Here is a 27,935-nt window from a genome sequence, read left to right on the forward strand (position 1 = left end):
GGGGAATACGCGTTTAAAGAGAAAAGAAAAACTGTTACTGGCGTTGTAAAAAGGGCTCACATAGCATATTTTCGAGTGAATTGGTGATCAAGATGGAAGATCAAGAAGAGAAAAAACTTAGGCATTAAATTAAGCTTGCAGGAAATGTTTGGAATACTTACGACAGTGGGCCACTAGTACACAGAAATAAATTGAATTCGGTGTGCCTGTGCCGTGGAGGGAACCTTTGAACTCCATCGATGACTTATTTGAACGGTGAATATCAAAAGAGTAAATCGGAATAATCATAGCAATCACTCATCCTAATATTGCCCCAGTACAGTGGCGTAACTATGGAGGGATTATGGGATAGATCCTCCCCAAAGCCTCAGAGAAACAAACAAATTATTTAAAACTATAGTCTAGTTTTGATATACCTACATAATGGCTGCAAGTCAAATTTTAGTGCCAAAATGATGTAAAATGTGTTTCCAGGCATGTCATTTTCCAGAAGGTCTGTGAGGATGAAATGAATGCATGTGAAATTTCATCTGATACAAATTCAGTGATTATTAGGGAATGCCATCAAGTCCGATGCGTTTCAACCAAGACGACCCAAATGACCTCGTCAGAGATCTCAGACTTTCAAAAGCAGCATCTGAGTTACTTGCCTCTCCGTCGAATGAAAATATTCTACTTCAACATGGAACAAAAACTATTTTTGTCGTAAAATAGAAAAACATTTCTTCACTCAAAAAGACAATTTTGCATTTTGTAGCGCTGTTTGAGGACTCTTGAAGAAAATGGATCTTCCTAAATGTATTCCGGCATATATCCATTGAAATTTCTAAGCCGAGTTTGAAATTAGCCTGCAATCATGATGCCTACCATTTTGGGTGAATACTAATTGATCAGTAGCATAAATGAAAGAGGAAAACGTCACCGCTGCTGCGGCCTTGGAGAATACGAAGTATCAAAAACGGTAATGGATGATTTGAGTGGATTTAAAATGCTTTATTTTCTCCTTGAATAACTTAGTGGCTGTACACATTTCCCTCGTTTCTTATGTCTTTGGGACAGGAAAGAAGTGGACTGAGAAAGAAATTATGATTGCCGGAGAGAAAAACGAAGTAAGCAATCTTTTAGCCAAACGATATAAAAGCATTTTGCCTCAACTACACATAGCAGTAGGCCTTATGAAGCAGTTTTCAAAAGCTCTTGCACATACACATGGGAAATTTTTACCATTTATGGGAATAAAAATGCCACAAATCAGTTCATAGAAACTTAAGGCTGAACTTTTTATGTCCCACAAATTAGATAGCAAGAAGTTCGTGTAAAACTTTCTTACTATTTGCATATGAATTGATTATTTTTATTGCGATAAAAGTAAAGGTAGCTAAAGGTATTTTTTACGCCCCCTCTTGAGTTTTTTCTGTATACGTTCCTGGGATGTGAAATCAATGCAGGACCGATAACAATCGAGATGAAATATGCACATGAAGGCAGATTCTTGCGCACACCTTCGGAGAGACTACTCAGCCCGATGCCATTCTAGAATTTTTTGGGAAAGAAGTTTCAGAAGTACTGATGGAGTCCATTGCATTTTGTTTTTTTTTGTAAAGTGTACTTGTGGAAACGAACTCCCAATATTTTTGGAGGGTATTTCTTTCTTCAATTTCTCTAGAAAATAAAAAAATATTAATAAATAGTGAACTTTTATTTTTATCAAATGGGTAACCTAAACTTCCTCGAGGTATACAGGCAAAGTTTTATATCACACACACTAGGAATATAGCGCAAAAACTAATGCCAGATTTGGACTTAGTGTGCTAATTAAACCTATAGTAAGTTAAAAACTCCGGCAACAAAACCAGTGTGAACCAGTGTAATCACAAAAACCAGTCGCATTCTTAATAGTCAAAGTATAACGATCAGAGTTCAGTTGAAACAGACTGCCTAGAGAGCACAAGCCGAAGGACGGACTTTGTTTGGTCCTCATTAGTCGCAGCCATTGGGATCGTGAGAAAATATTTTGACAGGTGATACATTTCAATCCGTCCGCGTAATCGAGGGAGAGATTCAAATAGGGTGGTTTCCTATTATTTTTTTATTGCCTATATCGGAAGATTATTACTCCTGGAGTACGTATTTCACGCTTTTAGATTTTTAAATGACGATATCTATTTTTCGCGATTAAATGAAAAGTGAAAATTTTCAAGCGCGCGAAAACGCGACGGGTAAGGAAATCTCTCCGTGTGACGTATTTCTGGTTCCCCCTCCCGTCTTGTGAGGTACCTAACCTTGATCGAGGCTCTGAGCGCTGATAGGACGCAGGATGCTAGAGGGTAGCAGATTACCTTGCTGGCTGGTAGCGCTTGGCTTAAAAAAGGTTTATTAATACCTTATCAAACGAAGAAAACTTTCCGACCTTAGCCAGTTTTAATAGGTGATTATTAAGACATGTTTCCCTGAGCTCTGCGCCTCATGCATGCATTGGTAATCTCAGACGATGTATAACTCCTATCTTCTCCTGTAGAAACTAGGTCCCTGTGACGTCACGTGGAGTGGCATCGCATGGGCGCCAATCTGGCCCTTTTCAAATGAGGATAAAAATGGACCATGGCCATTCGTCTAAACCGGTATTTCTAAAACGAAATAATGTGTATATTATGAATACAGTAATGGTGGGTAACAAATCGCAATCATTGCATTTCGTTTTCTTTGATGAAAGAAACTACCCTATTAATTGCCATAGAGAAAAATATTCCCTGGGCCATTATTTTCAGCTTTCTTGGCCACTGCACTGACCACTACGCTATTCCGGTTCATTCATCTACATGGCAATATTACCGATATTTATGGTACTGGTGTTGAGCTAAGGTGATGGTAAATTACCAGTCACGTCATAATTACCTCAATTTTTGGCATAATCGACAGATTTAGTGAAGAGTTCTCGGGATCGCCACCGGGTCAGGAACTCCATAACTGCCGACGTTTCGATCTAATCGTCGGCATTTATAGAGTTCCTGACCCGGCGGTGATCCCGAGAACTCTTCACTAAGTCCATTCGCCGGGAAAGCACGAAATCTTTCATAATCGACAGATACCTGTGGTGGTTCTACGGAGTAAGTAATTACGAATAAAATATGAGATCCCCCCTCAAGTTACCCTTCACCATCGCTCGCCTTGTTAGGCGATTGTTATGTATAAGCTTCTTCGATATTATGCTCACACCTGAATCTTGAAATTGCACGAGAACGGCAAGGAGAAGCAGGTACAGCTGTGTCGAGAGAGGCCAGCCGGTGAGGGAGAGAGCCGCTTGAGGGGCTTCGTAATTTTACGGACTCCCGACCCGCCCACGAGTAAACCCGACACCCTTGTCGAAGGAGGGGGAGGGGAAAGTTCTCTTTCGGAACGAGAGAAAGAGAGAGAGAGAGAGAGAGAGAGTGTGCCGCCCCCGCGACAGTGGTTAGGAAGCCATTTCATTTCATCCCGAAAAGAGAAAAAAAAGGAAGATTTCTTTTGTGGTGACGCGACAATGGGATGTTGCGGAAGGAGACCGCAAAGCGAGGCAGACGACAGCGAACGGCGGTAGTCGTGGAAACGGAGAAGAGGCACTGTGTGGGGGGGAGGAGGAATACGGGAGTTGGTCGTCGCTGCAGAAGAAAGGGACCAAGGCAGGATGTGCGAGTTTTGTTTGAGGTGACTGCCAGAGTTTTCCCAAGGTCGACGAAGCGATCTGCGGGGAGGAAGGACCTGCGAGAAGTCGGAAGTGTTTCGGAAAGGGACCTCGCGTGATACGAGGTCGGAAGCAAGAAGTGGCGTCATCGCAGCAGCGGCGACTTCCTTCCCGAATGTGCTCGCTCACCACACCGCTCTCGTGCCATCTTTGCTGAACTTCGCGATCGAGTGCGTGAGACGTCGATATGATGCTGTTTACGGCGAGATTCCGTCGATGGAATGGGACGTAAAAATCATGGTCAACTTTGTTCCTCCGACAAAGAGTGAATTTATTTGCTGACATCGGTTTCCTCTTCTCAGATACATCCCCAGTCAGTCTGCTTACTGTTAAACCGACCTTGCTTGTCAATTGTATCCTCTAGTGATTAAATTCCTTAAACACCGGTTTTAATTTTCTCACATTCTAATCATCATCATCGAAGTGCATCAAGAATATATGAAATCCATTTTTTTATTGGAAAATGACGAAGGATAGAGAGATTCTGAACCACACAATTAATGACTACAGCTAAGTAATAAATTGACGGCCTAATGTATTCAGCATCGCACCCCCCACGATGACATACGAGTAGCAGTTAGTTTGTGAATCGCTCATGAAATTTCTTTGGGAAGTTTTCATTTTGTTTTTCTCTTGTACAAAATCCCTACCTAAGGAATTACCTGCTCAGAATCATGAGCGTGGAAAAGTATCGGAAAATAATTGGAAGACATGATGGAATTAGACTTGAATAATTTCAGATCAATAATTGAATTCGCATGCCAGTTGTGACGTGGTTTGTCAGCTAATCAAACCATGTGATGACTGTACTCGAAGTGAACTTTCGGCGGCATATAAGTTGCGTGGTTGAGCGGTCAATTCGACGTCGGTACCTGAAGGTCCGAGCCGATGCTCTCCACACGATAATCTCTGTCCTCATTCTTATGCAATGACATTATTGTGGAAATTACCAAATGAGAGCAAATTTTAATCGGATTCACCGCAATTTCTGCTCCAATGCAGCAGTGGACGCCATTATAGGTACCGTAAACATTATCGCTCATTATCAAATGAAGTGATATTATCGAAGAAACTTTCAAGGATGTCTGAGGATCTCTTGAAAATGCGGATGACGACCGGGACTAGAACCCGGGCCTTCGTCATCGAGAGCGAGCTCTCCACCCCAGTGCACCAAAAATGTTCTTCAAAGAATTGTCTATGCCCATTCGTTTATCTTCATTTGTAAGCCACCCATGATAAAAACGAAGAGCGTGAAAATTGAGGTATCAGCCCGGGCTCGAACCCGCATCATCGAGAGCGAGTGCCCCCGAGCGTCGCAACCTCGTTGGACCCTTCGTACCTGCACCCCTCTCCCTCCACCAACCCCCAACATCTCCCCCCCCCCCCCCCGCGCACCTCATCGGGAGAAGGGGAAACGATGATGATGTGAGTGAGTGAGCCGACTGCCAGTGAGTGTTGGGAGGGCGCGCGGGTCGCAGCGGCAGAGCTAGTGTTCGCGGTCTCTCTTGCGTGCGTGCCTGATGCACGGGTCCACTGCGCGGCCGTGCTTGCGAAGAGAAGTGCTTCTCCGAGGGAAGGAGACGGTGGCGGCGGTCAGTTAACACCAGCGAATTTCGATCCCGATGAAGGGATGATGTGCCGGGTGAGACGCGGGAATGGTGGTGTTGTGCTTTTGGCGGTCTCTCTCCCCTGGATGAGCAGGAGTTGAGGGCGGAGGAGGGGCGGATTCGCCTCAAAGCAAGGTACGGGTTCCCCGTGGTGTTGCCCCCGTCCGTTGCCATCCTTAGTCCAGTGTTTACTCCGCTGTCTCATGCGGCATGTTTGAATTGTGTGTGGCCACGATTAACGCCAACGTTCGCCAATAAATTATCGTCAGGATTATGCATCAGTTAACAGTGGATGATGTGAATTCTACTTGGTAATGTGTTCAGAAATTTTGTGTCTCCTACCTGTGTTATAACTATCATAAAGTCAAAGGTATTCTACGACGCTGGAGACCTACTCAGGAACTTTAAAGCCGGTGGAAATTGTATAATTGACCTGAAATGAATTTCTACAGGGTAACTCTTTGAGGTATTAATTGCACAAAAAGTATACCTCTTACGTCAAACTGTTGGTGGGAATTCCGTCTGAGAAATGGGGCAGATCGGGAGCAATAATATCTTTTATGTTAAACTGCTTTGACCGTTGGATACAAGTGATGGCAATAATTGTAAGGAATGCGACATTGATGATTGAAAACGGAACCACTCAAAATCATCAACAGGGCAAATTCCAATTTTGTATTCGGTATCTTACTGTTACAGCCAGAGTTTTTAATGATTGCGATATATTTAGGATCTGGAGAAGCTGTAATTAGCGAAAGCTGGGCCGTTTATTGATCATATTAAGATCAGTTTCACTTAGTAATAAGGCGATATATAGAGAATTGGCAATTAGGGAATACGATTCACTCTCTTGGGTAAAATATACTTTGTCGATATGAATTGAGGGATGAGAAGTCAAGGGATAGTACAATTGATTTTTTCGAAACTTAATTATATTCAGAAATTGATAGAAGAAATATTCAAAAACTTGGTGGTCTAGGGATGCGAGTGAGTCTCTGTTCGGTGATGGCATCGAGTGGAAAATCAATTCCACTACTAAATATCTTGTTTATCTCGTTTGTTTTCTTTACCTAATTTCAGTACTAAACTCTGTATAGGAAAAAAATCACTTGTACTCCTTGGCTTCTCCCCCCTCAATGCCCCTTAAAAATATCGAGTTGGTTTTACGACGGGTGAATCATCTGACTTGAAAATATCTGGTTCATATGATCTAATGTTGCAAAACAAAAAGCTCGCAAAGAAATGGAATGATCACCTAAATGTCCAGGAAATGGTCATGGCAGTCACGAAGCGAGATGCGAGGTAAATTCGTAGTAAAGGTCAGTCTGAGTTGGAATTTAAAAACAGTGCCTATTAAAAAATATTCCAATGCAACGAGAAACTTACCTTATAAAAACTTGCGTTTTTTCAAAGGATCGTTGCCTTTTTAAATACATTATGTGGAAAATATTTCCAGGACACAGTTATTCATTGTAAGATTTTATGTGATCAAAGCTACCGTTACTTCCCGAACATATGTGAATATTTACCAAGAGGAGAGCTTCAATATGTTGCCTTCTAAACTCCGCGAGAAGCCAAGCCTAGAATTGTGTTTCGCTTCGTGTCAGTTACTGGAAGAAGTTCTTCTCTCTTGTGATTTAAGGAAAGAGACAGTGGATATTTTATTTAATTTTTTTCATATTTAATATTTCCCATTTATCGGCGAATTCAGCCGATTTTCTGGTCGTTAAAGTGTTATTTAAACCTGATGATTATATTAAGTTTGTATAACAACGTTTTCTAAGGTTAGATATCACCATATTTACCAAGTATTAAGTTGAGCCATTACAATTTTGTAACTAGAGCGATTGAGACAGTCATTTTCTAAATTACGAAATTTGGGTAATCAATATAGGCTACTGGATATTTCGTCCAATGTGGTGTCTAACTCGCTGGCGTAGCTGAGTTATTATCTGTTTGCATAGAAATGAGTTTTTGGTAGAGTTGCACTGAATCTGATATTTTTCTGAGTTGAAAACAAGTTTATGAAAATGCATGAGACAAATAATTTTAGGGCGTCATTACAGTCTGCGTTCTAACAACTCAAATTTTAGTCCAATTCTTAGCTAATTGTAAACATTTGAATAATACCTAATCCTATAGGTGTCATTTCTCCCAATTTCTTATGTCCCATAATAATAATAATAAAGTTCTTTTGTAAAGAACTCGAGAGTAACAGGAATGTACTCATTAATATATTTGTACGTTGAGTGATGGCACATTGGTATTTATTGAATTGGATGGATGAGGCAGATACTTTGTGAAGATCCATTAAGAGATATGAAGTGAAACACTTTGCACTTTCCACATAAAAATTTATTAAACTACAGTCGACATGTTTCGCTGCACTGCAGCATTATTCAAGATAATTATCAAGACTAAACCAATAAATTAGCCATACCAAAATAAATACAAAATTTGCCAGTGCGTAATTTTCTATTTATATTGGTATGGTTAATTTCTTGGTTTGGTCTTGGTATTTATTGTTTGCTGCTATTCCTTGACTGTCATCCTATTTCTAAATGAAAGATGCCACGCATGGAAGCTCTCTTCGACATTACGCCGGCATTTTTTTCAAAGGAGTCGGCAAAAATATCGTTGCAGATTCACGGGTCTTCTTCGGGCACGTTGGCAATCGGCTCACAGCGCTCGTCATGCCTCGGTTAGCGGTTCGGGGGTCGGACAACTCGGGCAACCCCTGCGGGGAGAACATCCATCCTATTACATTCAGGCCGAGAGACACTCATGCTGAAAAACAGACACACCGCCACGTGCGTACAACATCAGAGGAAATGGGTCGCGAAAACAATTCTCGGATTGCATTTCGTAATTCAGTTGTCTATTCGAGGTAGGAGAAGACAGAACTTTGTCAGCACGAGTCGGAAATGATTCATATGCATTTAGAAATATGAGATTTCTATATTTTGGAAAAATAGGCTAAAAATATGCATTTATCTTCATTTTTCACTAATTTCAGCAGGAATCACAAGCGAAATTAGGATCGGTAAATGACGTTTTTATGAGTGATTGTATCACAAAAGAAATCAAATGTGATGTTGTGCTTTTCTGTAGCAAACACGATCCACGTTCTCTTAGGATGCAGTGAGAACAAAATTTTGCCGCCAAATCCCACTTATCATTTGAAACGACTCGCCTGATGGCATTTCGAATATAATAATTAGAGTGAAAACGAAGTATTTATTTTGATTTATCACTTTCACAGTTTCTAAATTTCACAGTAACCAAAGATGTACTAGAAATTGGTTTATGGAGCTATAATGAGTAATTATGTAATGAGTAATAAAGTAATAATGAGCGATCATGAGTCAACCCAGGAAGTTGAAAAAATGTGATTTTACTCTATAAATGTCATATTCGACATGGCTTGAGACTCGTTATTTCGACAGAAAAGTGTAAGTTGAGAATGATATTCAGAATATATTGTGTGATAAAAAACCTGCATCGTATTGGTGGTATATTGTAATGTAATGCTCTTTTTCACTGTCCAATCACCTCATTTACTGTGAAGGAGAAGATGATTGAAGGGCGTAGTGGATGAAGAATTTGTCAGAAACCAGGCTTTGGGGGATAAATATCTCTCATATACTTGAAATTTCTGATTTAAATGATGTCGAACGAGTTATTATTCCTTTCGTCTTCGGATAAGGATTTAAGAATTCCACCGAAAAAAAAACAACTTCAAGGAAGTTCTGCGTCTGGCTTTCCTGAAAAAGCGTAAATGCATTCTATATACTATCTTTATTTATAATATATTATGTTTTATATAACATAATATAATATACTATCTTCTAGGGATGATTGTTGATATTGGCCTTTTTTCTAGGACGTGGTTTTTCGCCTACTAAGGCGTAAATAGTCTCTTGAGATCTGTTTTTCCTTAAACGTCCTAAAGGCGCCAACTCAAAAGTTGTTGTACAGAGTGAATGTCGAGTATTTTGCACGAATCCATGTTGATTACTAACAGCGTACGTCGGAATTCAACTGTGTGTTAGTCAGCTTCATCGTCGGTTTGTTTGACGTGCTGATTCGATTATCTCATTAATTCTTTTTATTTTGCCTTTTCCTTAGAATGGACGCTAGCCACAGGGTTAACCGCAAGCGGTGGTTTTCCTCTTGCTTGTTGACGTCGCTCCTCTTCTCGTATGGGTGCTAGCGTTACGACGCACGTCTCTCGCCTGAACGTTAAGCGGCGATGTTCACCAACGTCTAAACATGAACGTGACTACCCTCACCACTGATAGTAACCCCGTTGTTTTTTAAGATCGTCGATATGTGCATCGCAGAGTAAGTGTACACGAGGCGAAGCATTGTCTCCATTTGCTCTATCCGAGTCCCATTGTGGCGAAGAAACGTTAGAAAATAATTTTCCTCCGGAACGTGCCTATCTTGACCCTGATGCACCTGTTTTTTTTTTAGGTTATCGATGTGTGTGTATGTGATTCCATTCAATGAATTGTATCTTCCCGCTCTTCTCGAATCCCAATATTGTGCAGAAATGTTGAAAAATAATGAGTCTCTTCAGACCTCGACGCTAATAATATGACGCTATATTCCGAAAGTTGTGTGATGGCCTTGACGAATACATAGATTTTTTCATCAGTAAGTTGTCGATGAGTGCCTTAAACACTCATTTTATTTGCTCAAGTGAGTCACATGCTGAATGCTTTTGCAGCACAAGGCCATCCGTGCCTAAGGGATTGATCAGCTGTGTCTCACTGAATGCCACGAATCGCTGACTGTTGAGAAATCCTTTTACGCACTTGCTTATTGTCTATGCCATGAAAATCCCATTTATTAAAAGAAAATTTTTTAGTTTCTTCAGTTTGAAAAATGAAATTCAAACGCCACTTTAAGTTCTTGTTAAATCCCTAAGTAGAGTTATTTTCCTATATTTAGTTTTGAAACAACGCATTCACTCGATTGAAGCGGAAACGTCACTGACGCAATAAGAATTTGGCATTTAAGGGCATTTGAATTCTGAGTCTCGTTCAAATGAATTGAAAGATTAAATACGTTACGTTACAATATGCGGCTTCCCTCCTTATTGGTGGCATATTTTGTCTTCGTGGCTGGAGAAAAGAGCTTTAGTTATGTCCGTTCACAAGACTTTCACGAAATGCTGGGACGTAAATGTCACCCAACTGATTTTAACTGAATGATGGGCGTTTTCAGATTGAACGAAAACTCTACACTGATGCAAATACTTACTACAAGAGGTTGAGTCATTCCCACTAATCTATTCGTCTTTTATTTTGACGCATTAACCCATTAGCTCATAGCGTCCGATATATCGGACACTATTAATTTAATTTTTTTTCTGGGCTCCAGTTGACTTGCGCTACATTTTGATACTATATTAAGTTCAAATGGATGTTTGTGTTCACCGCCCCACTAATATTTTATTTGACTCCTTTAATTTATCGACTTGATAAGCATTTTTAAGATACATGACATTGAAACAATGTTCAGTCATCCGCAAAGTAAATTATTTTTTATTGTAATATTTTGATCAATATGTTGATAACTTTTATCTCATTTTTCTTCTAAATGTGATCTTTTTATTTTCTATATTATCAAGTTTTCCTATACCATTTTGAATCTGTAATCAACACTGAAAAATGACCGTCCGATACATCGGCTGTATTATTGAAACTATTGATTGTAAAAATTTAAAAATTGCAGAAATAAGTTAAAATGAACCTTATTAACCGGAATTATTACTTTTGAAATGAATATTTGACAAAAATAACTTTATGCACTAATGGGTTAATGTGTTCAAAATTTAGGCTAAAGCCTTTAAATTTTCAGGGTGTAAAGATTAGACACTTTTTGATCAGCGACTGTATCTCAAGTCAGGCACTGAGTGAATGTATCATCGTTTGAGATGCTACGCTTATACGCTTGACCAGGGTCTACTTCAGGTAGCCCAACAACTTCAAGGTTGTTGAGTAAGTTTTAAAAAAGTAACACATCCAACAAATCGAAGCGAACTAGCAAGTGTTGCCGCGCGGGAGTGATGCTTTCTCCTGGGGACCTCGCAATGGACGAGCATTACAAATGAGAAACGATGTAAGTCGCGGAAGGAATCCGCGAAGCCGACGAAAAAACTCCGAAGTCGGTTCGTGCGGTATCTGGAGTGAACATGTCGGGTGGGGGGGGAGGGGGAAAAGGGGGGGCGACCATCTGCTCTCCGCCAGTGCCATTTCCTCTTGTTTTCTGCGCACGCAAAAACAAAGGAAGGCGACCGACCCACCCCTTGGCTGGGAAGCGAAATGCAGAGCGGCTTCGTCACCTGGCTCGCCATGGAGTGCCGTTGCCCACTCCACTACGGCGTCCAATGCCGCGCACGCAGTTTGAAAAATCGATGTCCCGCCGAAAGGGGTTCGCTCAAAAAAAGGCACGCTTGATATGGGCGAGGGTAGGTAGGTATACCGGCAGGCAGCGCTGGCTGATCCCTTAATGGGAGTAAACAGAGCTGAATCAGGTGCAGGGTCGTTGAACGCATTTAGAAAATATTAGTGATATTTGGCTTACCCGGCGATCAGCGTCCTGGAAATATCTCGGATTTGTCTTCGGCTTTCAAAGCCAGCGTCTTAACTCACTCATTGCCATAAGACTTCGAAGCATCTTAGGCTTTCCGGCGAACTGATAGCGATTGAAGAGTTGTCGGGTTTCCCTCCGAGTCCAAGTGTTGATTTCTTCCGACGCTGCAGTGTGTCATTGTCTTCAGGGATATTACCTCATCTTCAGGATACCATCCGGAATCACTGCGATTCCTATACTATTTATCTATGGCCTTAAATCGATTTGCGAGTCTTTTGTCCACACGCAGCCATTTATAACGCTTATCCGGTGACATACCCAGGCAAATTTAGGAATATCCAGGACATTTTCTGCTGTTTTCCCTGGAATAGGATTTATTTCCTGCCATGAAATCGAATGACATCGTAAGACCTGAATATTATTTGCCATGAGTTCATTAAAATATAACATGACTTTGACCCTGTAGATATACCGTATGGTTAGGATGTACTATAAAATAATTTCATCAGTATAACCATAATGCTTACTTTTTCACCCCTTTCGCGTCGTTATCAAGAGAATAAATGATAATGGCACATGGAATCGAAAGTGGTAGATGCGATTCGGCTATTGTACGCGTAAAAAACGAAAGGGATACCGCAAAGTATGCTTACCTCATTGCATTAAAGTCGGGTTAATCGTGAATGTTATAATTAGCCCTGTTCATCCCTCTATTTTCTATCGGCCGACAGCTTTTTTATACGTGCGTCTTTGCCATTGAGGCAATTTTAAGTCATGCGTTTAGCATAGTAATATTAACGCGGAAATCGTTTTCTTAGAAATAGATGAGGGAATAGATTGATTGTAACTACATATTTTTTCAAATTTCAGTAATTAATCGTCAATATTCATTTGCGGAGATGGTTGGAAGGGTACTCTTACTTTACGCTACCACTACTTACGCTAACCACTATCCTTGATGGGTAATTCGTTTACAGTAACGTATCATATCGTATTGACCCACATCATCCATGGATTTTTAAAATAATTTTTCTCGTTTGAAAAGGTCATTTTGTTGATATTAAACGCCAAGAGATAAATTAATATCACGAGGTAATTTATAGGAATAATTAAATCGTTGGGAAGGATAGAAAATTAAGGGTATACTTCATTCGAGATGAGAGTGGACATGAAATTAGCTCTGTTGAATCCGTACAATTTCAGTACGTGAGTGTCATCATCAAAAGTGTATTAGATAAATATCATCTATGCGCTATCGTCTATAGGCTAAGTATACAATTTATTCACTTTGTCACGAACTGCCGCATTGATGAGGTAGATATACCCTTCCTGTTTTCCTTCCAAGTGCTAGGGAGTGATGTGAATTATTTTGCATGTCCTCCTGATAATTTTTTTGAAGACACAAAGGCCAAGTAACAAGTGCGTTGCCTCATCATCGCATTGGATAATTTGCAATGGAATGCACGTCCTCCGATATCTTGCTCCTCTCACCTTCTGTTTTTATGATGAATTCATGCCGGGATGCGCCACGCGTCCACGTGACAGCCGAGGAAGATGGATGGCCGAACGATGGACTCACATATTGGACTGAATATTTTAGGCACGAAGTGTCGTGTGTGACCATCTCCCAATCCCATCAGCCGAGCACGTATTTGTTTCCGTCCTTTTGTGAACACGTGCAGTTATCCCGCGAATCTCAGAGATGGCCAATCAAAGCATGGGTACCTGATGTCGCGAAAACAGAAAGTCGCGCCAAATGTTTGTGGCGAAAGCAATATCGAGGCAAGCACATCATTACTTCAAGGGATCACATCACAGTAAAAACCAATATTAGAGCGTAATTTCTAGCAAATTCTTTTCGGGAATGCATAAAAAGTTGAGTTTTATATCACTAACTCAGTGTTTAAACAATCTTTCCAGTAGGTTATAAGGAATCACCACGTGACTCGGCCAATCAGGCGGCTCAGCTGGATTCTCCCGACAGTGGGAGACACTGGAACGATTTCGGAATCTCAAAGCGCCCTTTCGCCCTTCAACTTTAAGGGTCGGTTTGAAAATGTCTGGTTGTTTCGCTAGCCATGAGACGGCGCAGTCTTTAACTTCACCTAGAGGTTGTTGAATGCTCTGGTAAGCTTCTGTTTTAAATTAGAATTCAAGCTAACCAGAACTTTCAACCACCGCCAGGTCAAGTTGAAGGCTGCATCATGTTATGGCTAGCGCTGATCAGTCACTAATAAACCGGCTGTAAATATTGTTCAGTAATCCTCTCCCGGAGAAATATTCATATTTCTTTTTAAATGCTATTATAATAGTTTTTCGTCAATTCAATGTCAAGGGTCGGGATTTTTTGGATTCTCAGATGATAACAGATAGGTAAATGGTTTCTTTGTGCTTTCAACGATTGTCATGTATCGTTAAGCTCTACTACGTACATCGATACAGCGTTATTTTGTCTCTGCGAGTGAGCGTATTACTCACATTCTGATTGTGAGTCGTAAGTTGGTCAATTGTTTTGCTGTAATTCATTTCATTGAAATGATTCATTTTCAGTACTATGCATGTGGAATGCAATACTTAATCTGTGAACTCATCTTGTGGAATATCTCATCTTGCGGAATATAACAACGAAGCGTTTCATGTAAAATAAAAGTGAAATTTTCACATAATACCTTCAGTTTGTTTTTGAGCTCTTCTGAGTTAGACATGCGCTTCGGCGGCTCTTTGGTGGCTATCGTCCGATTTGGACGTTATTACTACGGGTGATTGCATGCCTCATTACTCCTCAGAGTAAGGAGAATATGGGCTCAACTGGATAATACACGTTCATTAATGAAATGGAATTAATTTCGGATTGCCCTACATTCTTCTTGTGAGTCTGTCTCTGATTTTAATTTGGAGCAGAGGCAATCGTTATCTCCTTTGCGGAGGTTCTTCGTTCGTGACTTGGGAAAAACGGAAACCGGCGGTTGAACAGTGTGTGTAGGCGACATTTTTTATTATTCGTGATGTCATCCATGAATACTTGTGACTGCAGCTGGTCAGTTGAAAAAGGTGTAAACATAGTATGATAGTGATGGAGGTATCCATCAACCGGTGGACTCCCATAACAGACAACTTGATAGGAAACCATCAAAATGATTGGTCTGACAAAAAAAAACTGAAAACCGATTTAAGCGGTGACTTATTTATTTACTTTAATTTGGACCAATAAAATATAAAAGACTATGCAGAGTATATATAATTTACAGGAGCATTATTGTTCATATATGTTACATTTTTTGTAATTGAAGTTGGTATGTATTGATATTTATCTGTTTATTTAGCTAACGCAGATCCGCAAATAAAATTGCGGATAATAGTAATGAATCCGAAAAGCGATTAAATTGGTAAAATTATTTCGAATTCAGAGAAATGATGTTGCTTCAAATTCAAATATCAGTGATGTTTTTTACTTCACCGGTGTTGTAACTCAGTGAGAAAGGTCTAGTGGCCATTGCATAGTCCACGACACACTCACCCTCAATTAAGTGAGTGCGCTTTTTTGGTGGCAAGAGCGAACGCCACATGCTAATCAGCGGGGGAGTAACTGAGGATGTTGTCACATATGTGCTTTAATCATCTAGTAGCTCACGCTGACCGACTTAGCCTAGTTGGTTCATCTTATGAGATGAGCCGCTTTCCCACAACTACAATCACCTGAAAAATCTAACGTTAGAAATTGGGGATCGCTACTCCGGGGCATTCACAAAGTACGTGGGGCCCGCAAAAATATTGGCTACCGTAAAACTGACTTTACCCCAAGCGGCCTGACTTTTCCCACCCGTAAACAATGTTTCATTTCATAGAAATGGATACTATGTTGTCGATTGGGAGGGGTTTTTTATTTTTCTTGGATTCTTTGGCAACACTGCAAGACATAAAAAGGTTTTTCCAGTAGTCTTGCATGTTCTAGAGAAGGGTGCTGTTGATTTTGTGAGGAGGGTGTTTTTGTGGTACTAAAGTTTTTATGTAAAAAGTTGCTGATTGTCGGCCTCCTAGACGCTTCCAGAAGGTGATTTATGTATTTTTTTACTCAAAATTTACCATAGATCAGCTGCATAAATCATATTTTTGTTCACATCAATCACGAAGAATTATATTAGCAAGTTTCTGGGACAATGTACCTTTTCAGAGAAATCCGGAATGACTTTACCCCAGACATATTTTTGGGGAAAAGTCACATAGTTTCTCATTAAATGGGAATGTTCAAGGTTTTATCGTAAAATTACTGTTGAATTTGAGTTTTCTGTTTTCCTTTCCCCTCCCATGTCCTTACACTTTATTTTCGTTCATTTTTGGTGTAAGTAGTAAAATTCTCTCTAAATATAAAAGAAAGCCAGGAGCCTAGTCTTAAAGTTGATACTTTCTAACATATAAACTCTTTAAAATACTCCTATGATGTTTCATCTCTCTAAAAATCTTTTCTTGAGTGTATTACAATAGGAATAAAATGTTGGGGAAAAGTCACCCGATTCCCGCCTGACTTTGCTCCAACGACATTAAAAAAGAAAAAAGAATATTTTTAATACTTTACTGACCTAAAAAGGTGATTTACAGTAACTGTAAAATATCAACAATCTAACCTGAAAGAAATAAAAAATTTTAAAAAATATTTCAAGCAATTTAAACAAAAAATAAACTGAGGAGTCAAAATATTTGGGGCAAAGTCAGGCCGTTTGTATAAATGTTAACCTACAATAACCCAATGTTGCTTCCAAGCAGCATCACAAATGTACAAATTTTCAGCTCAATTCAGGAAAGATTTAAACTACATGTTCTTTTGTGCTTTAAATTTTAATATCGATATATGTATCTGCCACAATAATTATTATTGAGTTGAAATTTTTCTACTTAAAAAAAAGTATTGAAAATTCATTTCTCCTAGAGGCAGCTCTGATTTAGAAAGGGTTAAACATAATTTATACGTAGAGTTCTTGTATGTATGTAAGTATAATCGTCTTTCTTAAATTCAGAGCATTTATCGTCAATGCTTACATTTATTATATTCCGTATGAGAGAGAGAGCAGCCACTGAAAGGTATAATATTTATAATACTTAATCGTTTTTGCAATTAAACTTTAGTTTTCCTTTCTTATTTTGAATATCATAATTTCACGTATATTAATGATTTTTATTTTAATGTACAATGTGCTTTCCTATCTCAAACGTTTATATTTAAAATTATGCATATGAAATGATTATCGGTTTTGGTGTAATTGGCGCCGATGGCATGAGACAGCGAGAAGCACCGGCCTCCCGGGGAACAGCCTCGGGAGCCTCTCAGACCACGCATTCGGATAAGCCCAGGAAATGTTTAAAATATTGGATTGGAATTAATATCGACTTATCTAGGTGTAAGGTATTCATGAATGTTGTATCCGTGTATGTTGTGGAAGGTGTTCGTGAATGAAAATTGTAGCGAACACTTTCGTAACGTTAGTAGTTACGTCATGCGTATAGATGTGTGATGACTCAGTGAGACGAAACGAGTAATAACGGCTGTTAAATTAAGGTAACAGGCTTCATTTTTTTATTTATTGAGTAATAAAATCCATTATTAAACCCTTTCACTCCTGTTCAATCTCCGAAAACCTTCTCCTCTAATGCGGCGAAATGGTTAAAATGCGTTTCGTGAGCCCATGGAGCAGGCACTTCAATAATGGGCGTGGCACACCCTCCGAAGGGTCGCTAATCCGAGACCCTTTCCTCGACGAGCTCACCCTCGCAAACCCCTCTCCTCGACCCTCCGAGCGGGGACCTCCCTCCCCAAAAGTGACCGTTCTGACTGCATTTTGGAAATCTATCAATCAAGCCGATCATCAAAAAATGATTGTTTGCATCGCACTCCTGCCAATCAAGCAATCAAGTGCGTCTTTGAACCGTGTTTCTGCGATTAAAAATAACGATTTTGTTAACTTTGCTAAAATGGCCATTTTCCGGTGGTCCGCAGCCACGTTTTTAGCAGAGTTAACAAAATCGTTGTTTTTTATCACAGAAACACGATACAAAGACGTACTTCATTGCTTGATTGGCCGAGTACGATGCAAACAATCATTTTTTGATGATAGGATTCATTGAAAGATTTTCAAAATGCTGTCAGAGCGGTCACTTTTGAGGAGGGAGGCCCCCCGCCCGGAAGGTCTTAGAGAGGGGCCAGCGAGGGTGAGCTCGTCGAGGAAAGGCTCCCGGATTAGCGACCCTTCGGAGTGCTTCGGCGAAAGCCTGCCGTGCGAACGTACCAGGTACGTTCACAGCAGTGAAAGGGTTAATAAAAGTTACGTTCCAATAAAATCTTCTTCTTCTTCTTCTTCTTCATCCTTCCAGGATTAGGCTACTAAGCCTGCTCCGGGTCCACATTCCCATCTTTTTCTTGCCAAATGTTTGATATTCCATTGCTTGTTTTAGAATTATTTCATTTGGCATTCGAAGTAAATGTTCCTTCCATCTATGTTTGTAGTCTTGTAGTTTGTCAGTGACAGCCTGGGCACCCAGTTCATCTCTTATTTGAGTGTTCCTTATTTTATCCAATCTTGTGCAGCCTTTTACTGATCTTAAAAATTTCATTTCCGATGACTTTAAATAAAACGTTATCCAAAAATGAACTGAGAGTACATTTCTGCTTGCGATGTCTCCCGGTGCTTTCTTACGCGTTCATATTGAGGACATTGTGTTGTTGCAATCGTTATAGGAGGCGATGGAGGTCGGGTGGACGTCGCGGAGGTGGTGTTTGTTGCTGCTGCTGCTGGCGCAGGCCGTGGTGTTGACGCGGCCCTGCCCCCAGCGGTGCACCTGCCACCCCCTGGCCGTGCTGGGCATGAGCGGAGCGGACTGCGCCTCCAAGTCGCTGGTGGCTGTGCCGAGGGCGAGGGGCGGCGAGAAGCACCTCCAGGTGGTCGACCTCTCCGGGAACAGACTCAGGAGCCTGCCGGACGACGCCTTCGCGGCCTTCCCCTCGCTCAAGTACCTCTTCCTGTCCGATAACATGATTCAGGTGAGATCCACCACGAGCATCTATTAAGGCCGTTTTACACGGTACAAGGAATTGCGCAATCAGACGTAGGTGCGAAGGTGCGAAGGCGCAATCAAAATTGCGTCGTGTAAAGCGGTGAATTGCTAGAACACATGCGAGAATGCATGAATGCGAGACGGCAAAATAGCCCGTTCTAATTTCGTTCATGAATTCGCGCAATTCCACGCCATTTTAGAAATTAATGCAGCTCTAACCTGCGCAATTTCGTGTCCCGTGTAAAACGGCCTTTTCACGCTGACCTTGCCTTGTTGCACCTCAGTCATCACAAATTTTTGAAGTAAAAACTTCTTATGGCGCGTTGAGCACTTTTGTAGATGGGTAAAAGACATTGGACTCGCGTCACCGTCACCATCACCGCTACTAAACATATGTGTAAATGTATATTCTGTATACACACTTTTGTGGATGGGTAAAAGTGAAAACTTCTTATGACGCGTTGAGCACTTTTGTAGATGGGTAAAAGACATTGGACTCGCTATATACACAGTACTTGTGGAGGGGTACAAACCATTTGACTCACATCACCGTCACCAGTCCACACTAAAGTCCATACAAAGTAATTCAATTTCTTTTTATACGTTCAATTTGACTAGTTTATTTGAAGGTTGTGCCATAAAATTAATTTATAAATGTGAAGTGTTTACAAGTATATATTGTAGAGATATAAAAAAGGAAACACTTGGAGAAAATTTTTTTTAAGTGAAAACTTCTTATACACACTGCATATATACTTATACTGCTTATATACTTCTTATGTTAGGCACTTTTTTCAGATTGGTAAAAAAAAACTCTGGACTCGCGTGAACGTCACCTGAAAAATGTCACCGCCTCGCTGTTAACGAAGGAGAGGGAAATGAAGAGAGAAATAGTTTTGAATTTGCTCGTTCCCTATGTATGAAAATATATTCTGAAGCAGAGAGGATCGCTACGTATAGTGTTGACAATAGTTAGTCGATTTTGTTCATAGCAATAGTTATAAAAAATATTTTCTTGAAATTCGGTAAGTAACTTGGCTTTTCTGAATTTATATTCCTAATTCAGCTGGTAGCATAAGCTTCTTTTACATTTTTTTTAACATCAATCAACGTCCAAAATTTTTTAAATAAAAAGTTTTCACTTCCAACGGCAGTCCCACGACTGCCATGTTTTTTTTTACATTCGACTTTGGTGGTGGTGAACGAATCAATGAGTTGTAACTCTGGCGACGTCACCAACTCGTGAGAAGTTGGCCCTTTTCATTTTAAATCCTTTTTTTATCTTAAACTTATGAGAGAATGGTTGATTATCATGGCACACTAAATGTCAACGATGTACTCATGTAAAGATACCTTTACTCATTCGACCTAGAATGCATTCATATAAGAAAAGTCTTCAGATGAAAAATCGCCCGTATTGAACCGAACTCCAATTAAAATCCGAGTGTTTACTTACTTAGTAAACTTTTGCTGGCAGACTGAGTAGGACCCACAATAAGGAGTGGGAGATACCCCTTAGTATGTAGTATTAAATTAGCATTTCTTTATATTTAATTTTTTACACATATCAAAGACATCTGCAGTGTTTTATATGTGTTCAATTGATTTCTAATTAGTAATTTTTCTTTATATTTGGGAAACTGGGTGAATCCAGCCGAAAGCGAGGGCTCTTGCTACACGCTATCCATCACCGCATCCGCACTCAGCTGCAGTGTGCTTAGACATTTTTCTCCGAGGAGGAAGTAGTTAATTTTTTAGTTTCGAGTCATCCTTTACATTATGACCTTGCCAATCAACACGACTGGAGTGATGTGAAATTGAGCCAAAGTCACTCTTCCGAAGCGAAGGGAGGGAACTTCAGGAAATCATCACTCACTGTCTCGAACAAATCTCTCGCTATTCGAACAGCTGATTACCAGCTCTGATTTAATTAATCATTATTATAAATAATGTCGTTACGTGCTAGCTAGGAGCGAAAGGGTAGCAGTGATGGCATTTCTGATACACACAAATTATTTGAGAAAGCTATATACCTCTCCAAAAGTGGGAGGAATGATGTTCAAATCAGTGAGATTCGCGGATGATCAGGCGTTGATTAGCCAGTCAGCGAGGGGGCTTCAGGCTCTAGTGGATGCGTTATACGAGCGTTGCGAGGAGTATGGGATGAGGATTAATCACAATAAAACTAAGGTTATGCGGTTTTGTAAAGCATAACGAGCGAGGAATGTGAGACTCAAGATAAAGGTAGGTGGTGTAAAACTTGAGCAGGTTGAGCAATTCAACTATTTAGGCAGTACGTTAGAGGAAAACGGATACAGTAGTAAGGACATCAGGAAGAGAACTGCATTAGCGAAGGAGGCGCTCATGAACAGGAAGGAGCTTCTAAGAGGATCGTTATGTAAGAGTTTAAAGAAAAGGTTAGTGAAGAGTTTGATTTGGAGTGTAGCTCTCTACGGTGCGGAAACGTGGACACTGAGGAAAGAAGACGAGAGAAGATTGGAGGCATTCGAGATGTGGGTATGGAGAAGAATGGAGAGGGTGAAATGGACGGAGAGGAAAAGGAACGACGAAGTGCTGGATATGGTTGGCGAGGAAAGGCAGCTTTTAGATGAGATACGGAGGAGACAGAAGGTATGGATGGAGTAAGTGCTTAGCGGTGAGGGGGTGTTGAAAATGGGGTTAGAGGGTAGAATGTTAGGGAAACGAGGGAGGGGAAGGAAAAGAATAGGATTTTTAGATAGATTGAAAGAGAGTAGGCCTTACAGTGAATAAAAGAAGGCAGTGCTGGAAGGAAAGGGAGGCTCCCAGATCACTTCTTGAGTACTCCATGGAAACCTACCTTAATCGGTAGAATACCATAATAATAATATACCTCTCCATGCAACGACTATTAGTTCTTTTATTTGTGCGGATCTGTTACGCTTTTCCTCCATCAACGATTATGGGAACTTATTGTGCCTTGACTGTATTTACTACAGTTTAGTTATTCATATCTACAGTATTCCAACCACCGTTTGTGGATAAAATATATAAAAGCAGCCCTCCAGTAAGATATCACGAGGAAGAGCCTTCATAAAAGAGGGAAGGACTGCAATGTGACGCCCCCGACCTGAAGTTGCTCATCGGAATTCCTGCGAAACGATTGTCAATTTAAGTGAGCGATAAAGGAGCCGGAAGCATGGAGAGAACAAATTAAGGATGAATGATTTGGAAAATCGCTGAATTACTATGTGCGCATTTGTTCTTGGTAACTGTAGCAAGCCTTCTATAGCCTGCATGCGTAAATTCATGAATCTGCCCCAGATAATCTCCTTTTTCATCCCTTATTGTATTCATTATCCGAAATGTAAACTATTATAAGTGGTTTCCAATTTCGAAATAGCTTCCTGCTTCCCGGAAAAACTCTATCTGCATTTTAATTCACAGGAAATGAGGAGATAATGTTTGGTGGTCATTTGACCGCGTTATGAATTTCATACCAGCTAACGACTACGGCCATTCATTGATGATTTAGGAGAATAATTTTAAGAGCCTTAAGATGCAAGCGGTCTGTCGACGTATCAGCTGTGATGAAACTAAGGACTGAATACCACTATTCTTCAGACGCAAGACCGTCGAGTATACCACGGAAACGTGTCTGTCATGAATTTAAAGCTTGTTAAATGAAACAACTTTGTGCTTTCATCACTTCTTTATAAGTTCCGCGATCGATTTAAACGATCAAATGAGATTAAAAAAGAGAGGGTGCCGGAGAGTGCTTTTTCGCTTTAGATTTAAAATTGTTAAACGAGGGGAAAGTCGCCCTCGCAGGGTTAAATTTTTAGTAAAAATTGCTCAGAAAACCTCGATAAAAATATGTGTTATCTACAGGTGTAATAAAGGGATATTTAGGTTAAAATACATCAAGTGTTGCGACTTGGTTTTTGAATGTTCTGATCTGCTGCTGAAATTTTTTTTAAAGAGTTTCAAGTGGATTATTTTCGTTTTGATTTGAGTTGAATTTATTTAAGTGATATTTTTTCCTGGATAGTGAATACAATACGGCGAATCAGGAGGTACCTCACGGCAGATTCATGGGCAATGATGGAATGCTACATTTTCCAATACAGTGGTCTCTGCTTTTCTTTCACCTGGAATGTCTCACGTTCCTTTTCTCAGTCGTTGTGGAAGCCGAGCGGAGAAAGAAAGACTTTGTGGCGTGTCCTTCGATGTTTTAATTCGGAATATGGTGGGAGTGAAGGTTAATTACATTTTTAATTGGTCTAATTAATTTAAGATGCGTGTTTCATTCCCTTCGGAATTCGTGTAATGAGTTATCTTTTTTAATTTTTCTCACTTCATCGTGAAAAAGAAATCACTAATTAAAATTTAACGCGTTCTGCAAGTGGGTTTAATGATGGGACTTAAAACCTCTGGAAAATGTTTTCATCACTTGTCAAGTGTCGTCATTAATCTTTGCATTCGAATTGGGTACATATTGCCCCTGTGATGGTTTTCATATGAAAATTAAATGACTACACGCTTGATATTGACATTATTTTTCGTCCACAATTCGTCATCTCCTGATTTTTTGTTTCTGAAAGCGCGGAAATTACTACATTTTACTTAATGCGATCATTTACTACAGAGTTTGAAATTATCTTTACTTTACCACTTAATTATCTACACAGTTCTTTGGTATTGAAAGTACTTGGACGGGATATAATGATTATTTCTACTCATTTAGGCAGACCTTGCTAAGTTATATCGTTCTAAAGTCCCAATGACAAGACAAAAATGAAGTTCCTATACTTAACGCAGATTTACTGGACAGTTATAAAATATAATTCTTAAATTATTCTATGAAGTGTCAGCAATTACATTTGCTTATTCCATAAGTTCATGTCAACTTTGATAGATGTATAATGGAAAGTGGAAATAAGCGTTATCTGAAGGTACGTGTAATTAAGTTCTTAATTTCAGTGACGCTCCCAGCAATATTTTTAATTATAACCCATCTCTATGCGATAATTCGTTCCTATTCTTCGGAAGGTCAAAGCAGATTTTCGAGCCGTCTCACCTTGGGAATGAGCCTGTCTCGAAAGTTTTATTTGAACGCTGCAACTCACCGCCTAATCATGTACAATGCACTGCACCCATGGGAAACGACCTCAATATATCTCCAATTAGGTGAAAAAAAGACGAGGTCTATTCCGGTTATTGCCAATTAATATATATATAACTCCCCGGAAGTACTGTTTTCAGAAGCCAACTTCCCGTGGCATTAATCAGCCATTGTTCTGTTCCCAATCATTCTCCCAACAAGCTTGACCAACCATCCGGAACTGAAGAGGTGATTTCAACGACTGCAGGGGAGGAAATTGGAAATAAGCAGTCGAAAGGTCGAACCAAATCATTATATCATTTTTCAGTTATGCTCCAGAAAGTGCAGTTTACGATCATTACTTTTTCTTCTCTTCTTAAAAGGAAATGGAACATTAACCACGGGTATGCGAGTCTACGAGACGTAGTACATTGTATTTTGTGTGCAATGTGCAAACCAAAATTTGAACAATGCCCATATTTTTCTTAAATCGAGTAACAATTTGACTTATCATTTCTCTTTCATTTAAGTTTATACCAATAAGATTCTCAGCTATCGAAAAGTATCGACGCATCGGCGAAAATGAGCCTGAGTATCCGGCGTATAATTCGAAAAATTCCTTGAGTTACATCTTCGTTCAGGAAGACAAAAATCTTCGTTGCATATACGTTTCAGTCAACCGTACCGTCCCAGTTGACTATGTCCCAGTTAACTATCCCAGTTGGCTATACACAAGTTCCTACATTTTTTTTACCGCCGATTAAGTCAGAAAGCGTTTCAGTTACGCAGGAGTAGTGTTCGCGGAGAGAATACCGAACTCCGCCAGGGAGTGAACCATGTTAAACTGATGTAATACAAATTGAAAGGGCGCGTCGTCATCCCTTCCCCGTATCCTGGAGCTGGCTGCGATCAACAATCGCGCCATTGTTTCCTCAACGGGAACCTCCCATTACATTACGTGCCTCTTGTCATAATATCCTCGCCCATATCATAGTGTCCATTTCAACTTGGTAAGCGCACGACGGCTCAGTACTGGAGTAAGTGCAGAATACCCTCTCATAAACAAATATGGGGAGTAATTACGTCAGTGCTCTTTCACTATAATTGGACCATGATTACAAATCATTGCTTTTCATTGGGTTGAAATAAAGAGAACAATCGTACGTCATGTCGATAGTTCCAGTGGCTAAGCCAGGGATTTTGTTCCGGGGGGGGGGGGGGTTCAAAACTAGGGCGGAAAATTTTGGAAAAACAGGGTATAAAGTGGAGAGTTTTCAACTAATTTTAACACTTTTAAAAACTTTATTTGTCGAAGAAATATTTAGCAAATTCACGATTTTTTTCAATATTTACTTTTAGGAAATAAAATAATTGTGTTTTCATATATCGGGGGAGGCCCGGGGGATATGAACTTCTCTATACTATGAGCCTCTAAATATGAAAACACTCATTTTTCTTCACTGAAGAAATCAAAATATTTTTTAAAAATCATCGAATAGCAAAAATTTTTTAACAAATGAAATTTTTTCGATTATTAAAAGTGTTTAAACCCCATTACTTAGTACCCTGTTTTTCAAAAATTCTCCCACCTGGTTTTGGACCCCCCCCCCCGAACAAAATTCCTGGCTACGCCACTGCCGTTATAGTAAGAAATATGTTAAATCATGTATCACCAGTATATCATTTTAATAGAAACTTAATTTTGGATCAGTTATCATGAATTTCGAACGATATACCTGGGCGAGGTCTGCCAAAATGAGTATAAATAATATTTAAACACAAGTCCAGGTACTTCCACTACCAAATAACCGTTTTCATAATTAAGATGTTAAGTGCAGATGATTTCAAACGCTATGGTAAATAATCGTAAGATCTCACCACCTTAAGTAAAATTCAGTAATTTTCGCGCTTTTAGAAACGAAAAATATGTAGATGATGAGTTGTGGTCAAAAACGAATGTCAATATCGACCGTATAGTCATTGAAATTTCATATGAAAACTGTTACAGGGATAATTAATCCCCACTTAGCAATCAAAGAATTAATGGCGACACTTTAAAAGTGATGAAAACCTTATTTTGGGATTTTTAAGCGTAATGTAAACCACTTGGAGAATTCGTTAAATTGTCATTAGTCAACTTTTTTTCGTTGAAGTTAAGATAATGGAAACGAGAAATATCAGTATTGGCTGTTTTTATGTCTCGCATCGAAGAAACTGACCAGAATTCAACCTTGGAATTGTAGCTTTCAAGTAGAAGTATTGATGGGCTAATGCTTTTAAGAAGGATTTATTATTTTGAACTGATTTTAAGTGCTACAGACTCGTACTCGTTGATATTATTATGTGAACAGCCCAATTAATGTTCTAACCCCTTTAAGGAAGTTGCGACGGTGGTGGAGACAGCTGTTGACCCGGTGGAAACCTAAGAAAACTTCGTTGAGAAAGAATGCAGTTAATATCCCTCTAGGCTTACACTCACATGAATGGAATCAACTAGGAGATGATATATCGATAAATATTCCATTAAATAAATGTTCCCTACTTATATCTGTGCAATTTGAGTCACAATGTTTCTTACACGATTTTGTTCCACTCTTTTCTGATATGCCAACGCATTTACCTTAACATACAATAAGTAGATATCGATTGTATCCCTATAAAAATAAAAATAAAATAATTGTGATACCAAACTCATCCACAGCAACTTAATTTGACCTAAATGGATTCACCATGAGTCAGTACAATTTGTTACACATTCCTATTGTCATGGATCACACCGCACATCGATCGTGGAATCGATATTATTGGACTCAAGATCAAGGGCGTACCCAGGATCATAACTGGGGGGCGGAGGGGGTGGCAAGCCGTGGAATTTATGAGATTATTTCCTTGAAAAAATAGTTTTATTTTAATTACATATCTTGTACTAATATCTACTCGTCTATCCTATTTAACACTCGCTCATTCCTAACTCGATCCGTCCACCGTATTCCCTCCATCTTCCTCCAAACCCGCTCCTCAAACGCCCCAATCCTATCCTTGTCTCTCTTCCCCATCGTCCAAGTCTCACATCCATACATAAACACACTCCACACCAATTCCTCCAATCTCTCCCTCAATTTTAATTCCAGTGCCTTGTTACACAAGGCTCTCTTCTTCTTCTTGAAAACCTCTTTCGCCATTCCTATCCTTCTTTTTATTTCTCCTATACTTTTCCAGTCTTCAGTTAGCAAAGTTCCCAAGTAGCTGTAGCTTCTCACCGTTTCAAAATATCTCGCCGCTCTTTGTAAGGGGTTGTTTTATTCCGTGTAACATCATCCCTCTCTCTCTCTTCCCCCTAGGTCGTCAATCAGTACGCATTCCGCGGGGTGCCGGAATTGGAGGTGCTCTATCTGTCTGAGAACAGCCTCACCTCGCTGCCGCCCGATCTCTTCGAGGAGTGCGTGGCGCTGCGCAAGGTCGTGTTGCGGGGCAACCCGCTCCTGAGGCTGCTGCCCCCCGCGCCGCCCCCGCCGCCCGGGGCCCCCGCCTCCCCCGCCCGCCTCGCCCCCTTCATCACCTCCCACTCGCTGCAAGAGCTGGACGCGTCGGCGTGCGGCGTCGACTTCATCCCCAACGAGGCTTTCTCCGCCCTGCCCAGCCTCAAGAAGCTCAACCTCTCCTCCAACTCGCTGACCGAGGTGGACCCCAGGCCTTTCGGGCCCCTCTGCTCCCTCGCCCACCTCGACATCACCGGCAACCCCATCCAATGCGGCTGCTCCACGGCGCGCCTCTCCAGGTGGATCCGGGAGCGGAGGGTGGAGACGGCGCGGCCGCTCGCCTGCTCCGGCGGCACCCGGCGCGGCGAAGTCCTCGTCGATGAAAATGAGGAAGGTGC

The 27,935-nt window shown here is 40.3% G+C and overlaps 1 protein-coding gene across 4 annotated transcripts in view; it reads left to right on the plus strand.

The window, feature by feature from the left end:
• LOC124153422 (slit homolog 3 protein-like) overlaps positions 1-27,935 on the plus strand; it is a 106,999-nt gene that overhangs the window by 70,454 nt on the left and 8,610 nt on the right. For 3 of the 4 annotated variants that reach the window (XM_046526566.1, XM_046526564.1, XM_046526567.1), the window contains exons 2-3: positions 18,659-18,961; positions 27,400-27,931. In XM_046526566.1, the coding sequence (XP_046382522.1) occupies positions 18,665-18,961; positions 27,400-27,931 (829 nt within the window). In that variant the 5' untranslated portion in view covers positions 18,659-18,664. Of the gene's footprint in view, positions 1-5,146; positions 5,464-18,658; positions 18,962-27,399; positions 27,932-27,935 lie in introns of those variants that run through there. The other variant, XM_046526565.1, reaches the window with a different exon arrangement.

This window comes from Ischnura elegans, chromosome 2 (genome assembly GCF_921293095.1).
Source record: "Ischnura elegans chromosome 2, ioIscEleg1.1, whole genome shotgun sequence".
Lineage (NCBI taxonomy): Eukaryota > Metazoa > Arthropoda > Insecta > Odonata > Coenagrionidae > Ischnura > Ischnura elegans.